Source organism: Lates calcarifer, linkage group LG1 (genome assembly GCF_001640805.2).
Source record: "Lates calcarifer isolate ASB-BC8 linkage group LG1, TLL_Latcal_v3, whole genome shotgun sequence".
Classification (NCBI taxonomy): domain Eukaryota; kingdom Metazoa; phylum Chordata; class Actinopteri; family Centropomidae; genus Lates; species Lates calcarifer.
This window is the reverse complement of record NC_066833.1, coordinates 20205073-20216220: the sequence shown is the minus strand read 5'-3', so window position 1 is coordinate 20216220 and position 11148 is coordinate 20205073. Positions and strand designations below refer to the sequence as shown.

The window sequence follows — 11148 nt, the reverse complement described above, 5'->3', positions numbered from 1 at the left end:
AGCTTCTACCTACAAAGCCAGCACATGTTATCATTCATATGAAGCCTGTGTTGTGCTTTAAAACATTTATATTAAGTTTTATGGGCTAATCTCATAATACAGAAGACTTGCGTGTTCATGTCTGTGCAGAAATAAACTGCAAATTGTTTATTTGGTGTAATAAATCAAAGCCAAATAAGCAACTTTAAATGTTCAAACATTAAATAATATTAGTATTGATAACTCCAAACAATGCAATGCCATCATTTGTGCTCATTTTGTGCCTGTTTGTAGTTGTTTGTTTCAATGAGAAATGTGTATGGTCACGTCATACAGATGCTGTGGTCCAGTGGCCTCTGGGTCAGGTACCTGTTAACCTGTAACAATCTAACTACCTATGACCCTCTGACCTTGGTAGGAGAGGTATCAGGGGTGGTGAACAGACTTTATGTTTTTGTTTATTTAGAGCAATAACAGACTAAATGCTGACACTGTGATATCTTTATATAACACAGCGTGGAAATTACAGTTTAAATATTTTATACGCACTGGATACTTGACAGATATCTGGAAAGGTCCTGTATGTTCTCTCCAGATACTGATAAGGAAGGAATTTCAAAAATGACTTAGACACAGATGTGATGGCAAAGCTTCTTCATCCATGCAGCATTTTTCTCAGAGTTTCAAGCACACTACAGGGAGCTGAGAGCAGCACTTGAGTTCAGCTCAGGCGGCCTTGTTTTGTGCCAATGATAAAAGCTTGCTGAGGTATATGTCCTGGATAGGAGATGTAAACACGCTCGCACAAAGAGCTCCAACACTCTGACACGCCTGACATGACTCATCCTGGGGGTGAACTTTACACTGTGGCTGTTTGCCACACAGTAATAAATGAAAACTATCACGCTGGCCGAAGCTGACCTGCTTCTGCTTTGATTTACATCCAGATTATGCGAGCATCACTCAGTTCTCTATTCACACAAAGAGTGTATTCGGCCGCCACATAAACAGCATTTGATTACACTTATCAGAAGCAAAACACAGCAGGGAGCAGAACATCTAGTCAGTAATAAAGTTGTGATTTACTAATCAAGCTGTCTGTTTCTCCATTGTTACTTTTTGTCTGTTAAAGGTTTTTTTTTTTTGGTGGGAGTTTTTCTTTATCTGCGTAGTGGGGTCTGAGGAACGAGGACTGTGCTTACTTGCTTCTTATTTTGTACCATTAACTGTGAAAGAAAACTGACTGAAAGAGTAGTGTTTCACATGTTTGAGATGAATTGAAATTATTAAGCATACTATAAAATTACAAATGCTTATCTGTGTGACCAACACATATAGTCATGCTGCTGAAGTGCTGACTTTAGTTTAGTAGGTCTCAGGGACCCAGACTCATCAATGTGTATCCATATTAGCTGAATATCAATACAGGAAAATACTCAGATTTAAATCATCTATATCACAACAGGGTGTTTTTTTCTTAAACTGCCATTAATTGTTAGTGAATGAGTTTGCCAGCTTATTAGTGGAAACAATACCACAGTGTGTAAAATACACCATTATCAGTTAAAGCCAGGCTTTGAAGATGTTACTCAAGCAAAATTAAGCAAATCTATATTTTATTACTGGATCATTATTGGAGAACTAATTTATATGCTGCTCATTTAATCTATTACAATGTTTTAAGTTTAATGTTAAAGTATTGTTCTTATGAGTAAAAGTATTTCTACCAAAATGCACTTAAAGTATTAAAATAACTGCTCAATTCCTTTAACGTCACTGAATTACTGAATTATTATTTCACTTACCTTACACACTATCGGGTAGTTTGAGCCACATGTAATCATATTTTGTAAACTTATCATATAATTTGTACATAGATTCTTAATTTTCCTAACTTTAGTTGAGTAAATTGAGCGAACAAAGGAGTAAATATGAGAGAAGTATTATTAAAGGGCAAGAATTAATAACTTAAGAGAGCGATTCGTAATCCTGTCTCTCGCTTTAACACGGTCTGTTCTTCCTGCTCCTCTTCTCTTTCCTCCATGTTGCACCTGTCATGGGAGGCGGGCTCAGTGATGTCACCTGGGGCCGGAGGGGAAGGAGGGGGAGGGGGATGAACTCGCACAGACTCTGCGGTGAAGTTGTTCCTCGATGCGGCTGTAAACATTCGTCTCTCACCGCAAACAACAAACAAGGCCTGAGTAACATGTCGTGTTAAGTGAGAGGTTGGATTACTATGCAGAGCAGCGCCTACATGACGTGTTTCTCCAAGTTTTCAAGAGTTTTCGTGGATTTTGAGTCGCCTACAGGATAGAGAGGAAAGCTTCAGCGGAAGGATAAAGAGCAACAAGATGGGAAATATGATACTAATGACGCTCCTGCTGGTTCACCTGCCAACAGGTGAGGCTTTAACGTTTTTGTAGTAAACACGCTTTTTTTGCTTCAAGTTTATACTATATACAAATGCCATCTGTTTTTCTTCTTTATAGGAAGGAATATAGAGTGAAACAACTTAAACAAACACGAGGAATTCACAGTAATGTGTGCAAGTTAATTATCGACAGGTACAAACTGCACAAGGCCGACCACTGTTGTCACGTGACAACTAGTTGCCAGGGAGGAAAGGCTTCATTCTCTTTAAAATATGTGACATTTTTAGAGACCAAATGTTTGTTGTCTTCTTCTTTTTGTTAATTGTGTTTGACTCAGTGAAAGACTCAGTCTGTAAAAGTAAAGATGAAAATAAAATCCTTCAGATTTCATCTTTAGATCAGGAGGATTTTTAACATACCAAAAATGAGTTTTTGGTTTGGACAGAGGTCCATACAATATGCTCCTAGTCGTTAGTTCGGTAAAAGTATGTGACCCCTTTGTAGTGACCTGGTTTTGTGCATTAATTGGACGTAAAATGTGATCTGATCTTCATCTGAATCCCATGTACAAACATAATGTGCTTAAGCTAATAACAAACAAACGATTATAATCTTGTGTATCTTTATTTAACACACCCAGTGAACATTCACAGTGCTGGTGGAAAAAGCAAGTGAACCTTGGATTTAAAGAACTGGTCGAACCTCCTTTGGTTCAGGTTCTAATAACCAGAAACAAACTGCGGACCGGACCTGCACAATGTTCAGGAGGAAGTTTGGACCTTTCTCCTCACAGAACCGCTTCAGCTCAGACGCATTCTCAGGATGTCTGGGGTGAACATCTCTCTTAAGCTCATTCAGCAGCATCTCTGTTCATTCTGTAGTAGATTTATTTTGATGTTTAGGCTCGTTGTCCTGCTTCATCACCCGACTTCTACTGAGCTTCAGCTGGTGGACAGCCACCCTGACATTATACTGTAGGATTCATTTTCCCCTTGATGATGCCGAGCGGTCAAAGCCTCAAATCACTATACCCCCCTTTTGAGTCATGAGTCAGACCTGGTTCAAATAACTGTGAACACGTCAGACACTAAAGATTTATCAGGAATAGAAAGTGTAAAATTTTACCTTAACCTAAATGGATACTTTTCTCAATTAGCAGAGCTTGCCTGTCATCAGTTTGTTTTCCTCTCTCTCTGAATCACTGGTCATGATTGACAGGTGTTATTACTTCCAATGATATAGTACAATATGTGCACAGGTAACGACTTCTGGAGTAAACTGTTAACCAGTCTGGTCAGATTCTTATCAGTCCAACATTCAAGAGCAAAGCTGTGACACAACCACACAGAGGAGTTTTTTCCCTCTTTAAAATGAAACTAATTTGAATTTTGTGTCATGTGTTTCACATTTTATCTTCTGATTTCATCTCACCGTTTTTTTTCTTGCTTGTATCAGAGCTGCTGTCCATCCAGGTCATTGTTCCAGAGACAGAGAGGAGGACAACTCTGTTCGCCTCTGTGATTCTGCGCTGCGATTATTCAACCTCAGCAAACCCTCAGGATGTCCTGGTCACCTGGAGATACAAGTCCTTCTGTAAAGACCCAGTGCTGGAGTACTACTCCACAGGTGAGACTACAGGTGGAAGGAGATTTTTAATGTGCCTTAAAGTAGCCGAATCACAGCGTGGAGATCCTGTATGTTTGTATGTCAGAGCAGGAAAAGCACAGATGTTAGCAATAACATTAATGTGAAATTAAAGTCAGGTGTTTTTTATTATTATTTTTTTTATCTTATTTTTTCTCCTGGAGAAGTTGAGTAAAGTGCATACTCCTACAGTGCCAGGTAATGTTAACATTTCTGTATTTCCAAACAGAGAGAAGCCTGTGGGCAAATATTGGCTTTTCATTTATCACACTGAAATGCACCAGAAAACTGCAGCTGATCATAAGGAAAATAGTTCATTTAAAGGAATGTTCTTGTTTTGTTTTGTTTTTTTCTTGGGTGTATTTTACTCTTATTTCAACGATTTTATGCAACAAAATAAATAAACAGGGATTTGTATTTCGTCCATCAAGTCTCATCAGTCCTAATAAAAGAGGAGGAGGAAGTTGGGATAAAATCTTTGATTTTGTTGGTGGTGTCTGGGTCCTGGTATTGTCTGTACTCTTGTACCTTCTTGTACATTTTGGCTTGTCATAGCAGGAAAAGCACAGGTGAAATATATTATTTTACTTGGTAGACTTTTAATTATCAGCAGCACTTTGGCAAACTGAAAAAAAGATTATAGTAATTCTATACCAAAGGAATTAGTGCCAGTGTTGAGATGGAGATCATTTTAGTATCACTGACCCTGAACTGAAAGACATGCAGTACGTTGAACCTTTTTCACCCTTTTCCTCTCTGTTTCTGAAGCCTTTCAGGCTGCTCTGCAGCTGGGTCAGGATCCCTCCAACGACTGCCCGGATCGCCAGCGCACAGTCCGCACAGTGATCCAGAAGAGAGGCATTAATGAGCCCACGCTGGGAGTAGACTACAGAGAACGCAAAATTACCATTCAAAACAGTGAGTTTGATCCCTTCATAGCAACAGTGTTGATAAACTGTTGATGCACTGATCGCGTTTTATTTTTATGTAAATCTAATGTCACCTGTCAACAGAGGCCGACCTGGTCATCACTGAGGTGATGTGGTGGGATAACGGTGTGTATTTCTGCACCATCGACGCTGCTGGTGACACAACGGGGGACTCAGATCGTGAGGTCAAACTCATCGTGTATCGTACGTTTTCTTCATTTGGTTCGAGTTCATGTTGAGCCTGAGAAAAGTAGTTGGTTCAATAAGAAGGATCTTTAAGGTGTCAGGATCAATATCAGTTATCATGTTTTGCTCCTGATCTGTTCCAGACTGGCTGACAGTCCTGCTGATCATCATCGGTGCGCTCCTGCTCATCATGCTGTTTTGCATATGTTGCTGTCAGTGCTGCCCGCAGAAGTGCTGCTGCTACGTCCGCTGCCCGTGTTGTCCACAGACGTGCTGCTGCCCAGAAAAAGGTAAGAGGAGATGCTTTTTATTTGTTTATTTCCTGCAGCTGGTTAGGAGGCAAATTCACATGAGCCAATCAGGAGCCAGGTGTGTCAATACTCTTCAGTGGTGGAAGAATTATTCAGTCACTTTGCTAAATAAAAGTAGTAATACCAAACTTTAAAAATAAACAGTTAAAATGAAAATATTCCATTCAATATAGAAGTATTAAAAGCAGCATGTACTTCAAGTAAAAGTACACATTATGCAGCAGACTGATCCCTGTCAGTGTAATATTATTCCATATGAATTATTATGTATTAACATCTAAACCATATTTTTATATTGTAGGAATTAAAATGTTAACTGCTGTATACACAATTGAATCTAATCTTAAAATTGTTTTTAAAAACTAATCAGTGGTTTTTTTTATGTTAAATCTGCAAAGTAACTGGTAACAAGCTGTAGTGGGGTTAAAAGTATTACATGTGCCTCTAAAATGTAGTGGAGTTGAATTACAAAGTTGCATAAAATGGAAATGCTCAAGTATCTCAAAATAGTATAATTGTAGTATATAGACTTGAGTAAATGCACTTAGTTACTTCCAACCACTCTTTTTTTCATCAATCCTACCTTTGACTTCCCACATCATGCTAATAATTAATACTTTACACCACCCTCTTTATAGCTGTGTACCAAAGTACTTCACAGGTGTAAACAAGACACAGCTATGAAAATAAAAACACAGACATAAGCTGCAGTATTTTGGCATTACAGCTGGAAACCAGTCACACTGGTTACGATGAACAGGGTGAGTTCGTTTGCCATGAGAATTAAACAAAAAATAAAGTGAAATGCTCTTTGTAATAAGTTGTACAATTATTTCTGTGAACATTAGAGGTTATTTAATAGAACTGAAATGGGCTGTGATTGCCTTTTGTGTGAGGAATCTGAAATAATGAAAAGACTGACTTTCTACAAACAGACACGGACAGAGCTCTTACACTGTAGATCTCGAGTCTGTCAATGTGTAAAACTTGTTTGTTTTGTTTTATTTGGTTAGGGAGCATCAATTGTATGTGTCACGCAGCAATGATCTGTCTTTTGAACATGAATGTCAGCTGCCGGATGTCTTTATTTATACCTGGTATTATTGTGTGTCATATAATCCTGTGTGGGACTGACCTTTCCAGTGTAATGCCACGCTACTAAAAGATTAAAATACAGCATTGGTGGTTTATTGAAAAAGCAAGAATGCAAATTTTCTTTTTTTTTACCTTTATCGTAGATTTGGATCATGGACTACTAACTAAACGTTCATGCACTATAAATCTTGATGCAATAATTACATTGTAAGTGCCTCGGCATATGTCGGTACAAAGAGAGTTTAAGAAAAAGCTGGAACTTTCTAGCCAAAACTCTGTGTTGATAACTGAACAAGCAGCTGTTAAATCATGTCACAGCAGGAAAATCACAGGACTAAATAATCAAATTAACGATGGCTGAATTCTGTGTAGCTGCTTTAGTTTCAGGGTCTTGGTATTGTTCATGCTGACTCATTGTCACACTGCAACGCCAATTGAGACACTTGAGTACAACGGAGACACTTAATGTTATTAGTAACAGCTTCGCCTGCTTTGACAAAGCTTTTAAAAAGGCAAATTATCTGTGGCTTTTGAAACTGAAAGACTGTGAGGGTTGTTGGTGTACATTTTTTTAAATTTCCAACAGAAACATAAACACTGAGTACCTCATGGAGAAAGAAATGGTTTCGGTCACATGTTCAAGCTCAAATACCAAAGTCTACACAGTCATCACCGTTATCAATGAGCTGAGTCATGTGAACAGCTTTCTCTCCTCTCTACTCTGCCATGATTTCAGCTGTGATGCAGCACAGGATGATGCGAGAGGCTCAGAAGGCCATGGCTCCTTGGATGAATGGCCAACCCATTTATGCTCCCATCAGCTCCAATGCGTCCTCCCAAGGCGTTCCCATACTGTATTCAGGTGCGTGACACAAAAAGCACAATAAGGCTTCTCTTTAATGCTTTGTGGAACGCTTGCCTGGACCCAAAGGTGTGTTGTTTGGTTTGGTTACACGGGTGGGAGGACAAATCTGTACTATTCCTGCCTAGCATGTATATCAAGCAAATATCACATGGTGATGAAACGGCATGCTCCACCAGTCAGACGGTAGGGGCAGTGCTGTGTATGTGCATTTGTTTTTTGGCGGCAGCAGCAGTATAATACCGCCTCAGCACCCAAGCAGCAGACATACAAAGTTAGCAGCTAGCTGGTGAACACACCGAAGCATTTCGCAGCTAAAGATCCTGATTTTTCCCTCAGGAGTTTGTGGAGACTAAAAAAAGTGTGAATATTGGACTTACATTAATATTAACAATAGCTGGCTGCAAGTACAAGTCCAAATGAATGTTAATGTTTGTAATAAGCAACTATAAAGTCAACATGTTTGCTGCATCAACATTTAAAAGTTATACATCAGTGTTATGTTTATAGTTTGTTTCTGCTGCTACCATGTGGCCAAAAAAAACACAGGTTTAAGATTATTTTTATCTCCAAATTCTGTTTTAAACTTAACATCTTATTTTACTTTTTCCAGGCTCCTACTCAGATTATCCCACCAAACAAAACTTTGCCATGGCTCCCATGCAGCTGTCTCCCATGGCCCTGCAGCATCAGCCTCCACCTCCTCCTCCTCCACACCATTTCAACGGCAGTGTGAATGGCAGCGCTCAAGGTACCAACCAGGTGTTGGATTACCTGGAGAACCAGGTCAGGGGGCTGGATGGAGGGCAACCTCAAATGGCGCCGCACACATTCCAGAATATGCTTCCACTACAGCCCCATCCTCAGCTTCAGCCCCAGCCGGCTCCTCAAGCAGTTCCCTACACACCGGGGCCCCCAAGTATGTTGTCAGCCCTGGATGAGATGGGGGTGAGAGGGACAGAGAGAAGAGTGATCACTCTGCCTCCTATAATCCAACGTGTACCCAGCTTTACCTCTCGGAGGGGGCCCAGAGGCGGAGCTGGAGCCCAGGGTGGTCCCAGATTTTCTAGTCAGTCCAGTGGGAGCACAAATCGCTCTGGAGGAGCTGTCCCCCGTGACAATCGAAGGTATAGGGACAGAGATGTCTCTCCTCCCAGGAGGGGGATCTTGCGTGATTATAGCGATGAGTCAGACTGGGAGAACAGGCAAGGGAGAACACCATACAGGGGTTCAAGAAATGAGAGGGGAGGCTCGGCTGGTAGGAGAAGAGGTGGGTCCAGGCCACGAGCCCGAAGTCGTGATGATCTGATGGAGGAGCTGCACAGCAGGGCAGCTCGGAGGGAGAGGAGCTACTCCCCTCCACAGCGCCGCAAAGGGTCGTGGAGCTCTGATGAAGAGGACCGCAGGAGACCAAAGGGAGGAAAAGCGAAGGACTGGCCAGAGAAGCCCCCCAGCTACTCCTCCATTGAGATCGGGCCTGGACAGAGCAACAGCCGGAGGAACTATGACCGTCTTTCTGTAAGAGCCACACACAACTACTGACAAACACTGACATGTGCTGAGAGTGATTCTCTTTGCTTTCTGTCTCCTCTTCAGTTTCTTTAATGTTTAAGGTATAACTTCTGTCTTTCATCACTTTCCTTAAAAAGTATAAGGTGGGTTGCCATGAAATGTTCAGACGTTCATGTCACCCTCAAAATGACTTGTAGTCACTCTTAACTCTTCCTGTAGTGCCATCATCTGGTGAGAATCGTTATTATCTCTCTCTTGAACTTAACCTTGCCTCTGTCACTTTTCTTTCTTAGGATAGAAGCTCCCGTAGCGGCACCAGCGTAGTCATCTAAAGCATTTCCATCTTTTTTTGACCTTTTCCTGAATGTTTCCAGAACGGTGAAAATGAAGACAAGCAGAAGGTACCTTTATCTGTTCAATCAGCATGCAAAGACCTGGTTTTTGTTTTGTTGTCGTGAGTCGTGAAGATGTATTGTACGGATTAACTTTTACTCTGAATGCACTATACGTAATTGCAACAAAAAATATCATTTTTACATTACGTGAACAAAACGGTTCAGTTGAGGCTATAAATTGCCAATAACATGCAGCTATATTAATCCTGGTCTCTTGTTGTTGAGATGATTAATGTGTGTGATTCTTGTCCTAGTTATATTAAATGTAATTTGTGTATGTTTTCCTTCTGGTGATGGATAACAATATCCCTCTTTTGGTTTGTGAAGTAAACATTTATCATTTCAACAAGCAGATTGTTGGATACTGTAAGACTTTTTTGTTTATTTAGGTTTGTTGTTATGAACATGTGAGTTATTGCAGGCAGATACGGTTTGTGTTTGTTTTTTTATATATATAATTTCTTATTTTTGCATGATTTCTAGTACTATTTAAAGTGTTTTTTTTTTTTTATCTATATCCATAGTGATATTATTAGACCGTAACAGCAATGGAAAGTAGGCTATGTGGTCATTTGTAGGACAGAGTTAGTTGACACTATGGAAGCTCTTGCTATACATGTTGGATGAAAACTAAAATATATTTCAAAATCTAGAAAATACACTGATTTTCCTTAATTTTTGCTTCTTTTTTTTTTTTACAAAGATGAATAGAGATGCACCACCATAAAATGTATGTTTTTAATAAACCTTTTTTAGATACAGCTTTTTCTCATGTATTCAGACATTGCATCATAACATCTGCCATTCCTAACCAGACAGAAAAATAAAAAGCTGTTCCTACAGCTGAATTACCACCTGGACAACGCGAGCAGTTCTCCCAAGCCCACAGACCTACCATGACAACTGGTAATTTGATTAATTAGAAATTTCTTTTGAAATTTGCACCACTATAGAACAATGAACTGGGTACTGAGGGTTCTGAATACTGTTACGGCCACATCATGTAGAGGAGCCATGAAGCTTTAACACCATAATATTTATTCTAGTTAATATTATGCTCACATGATGCAAAAACCTAATAAACTGGGCCTAAAAGAATAAACTACCTAATAAAAAAAATTAAAAAATTAAAAAATGAAAACGTTTAAATTGGTTGAGGATCCTTGGCAAAAATGAAACATAAAAGAAGATTATGTGTGAGACTCTGGTTTATAGTCATTTATTTTGCACTTCTGTTAGTTGTGTTAATGATATATAAACATCAGGAGGTTTGAGCATGTTTGTTTCTGCTTAGTTACGTGCAGTGGTGAAAAGTAACTAAGTACATTAACTCAGTTACTGTACTCAAGTATTTACACTTTGTACAACTTCGAACTTAAACTCCTCTACATTTTAAGGGGAAATTATTGTACTTTTAACCCCACTGCGGTAATCTAATTGATTAAGATTGATTAAGATTTTACACACAAAATATATGATCAACTAATAAAATATGATGCATTGATATGAATTTATCTACCCAACAGCCTGTAAAGTAGTTTAAATTAGCCACGCCTCAACCAACTACAACACTAAAGTAACAAAATAATGATCCAATAATATCATGATATAATATTCACGGGAGCGATTCTGCATGATGTGGCACTCTGATTTTGACTTAACTAAATCATTTGAATACTTTTTTCCACCTCAGGCCACAGATATGATAAGTGTATATGATGTGGATCAGTTTATTAGGTACACCTAGCTAAAACTAAATCAGTCTAATATAACAGTCCTGCCATAAATCCTTCCTTCACAAAAGTTATAATGTTCAGTTTATTGCTGTACTTGTTTTAGAAACCTGTTGATGTGTAAATTTAT

General features: G+C 39.2%; 1 protein-coding gene across 1 annotated transcript; it reads left to right on the top strand.

The window, feature by feature from the left end:
* The first annotated feature begins 2078 nt into the window (after positions 1–2078).
* Positions 2079–10046, top strand: ildr1b (immunoglobulin-like domain containing receptor 1b). Its single transcript, XM_018702352.2, has 8 exons — positions 2079–2379; positions 3807–3977; positions 4764–4913; positions 5009–5128; positions 5254–5400; positions 7253–7378; positions 7992–8896; positions 9184–10046. Exons 1-8 carry the CDS (start codon positions 2331–2333, stop codon positions 9220–9222), a joined length of 1707 nt encoding a protein of 568 aa, XP_018557868.1. The 5' UTR covers positions 2079–2330; the 3' UTR covers positions 9223–10046.
* The last annotated feature ends 1102 nt before the right edge of the window (positions 10047–11148 follow it).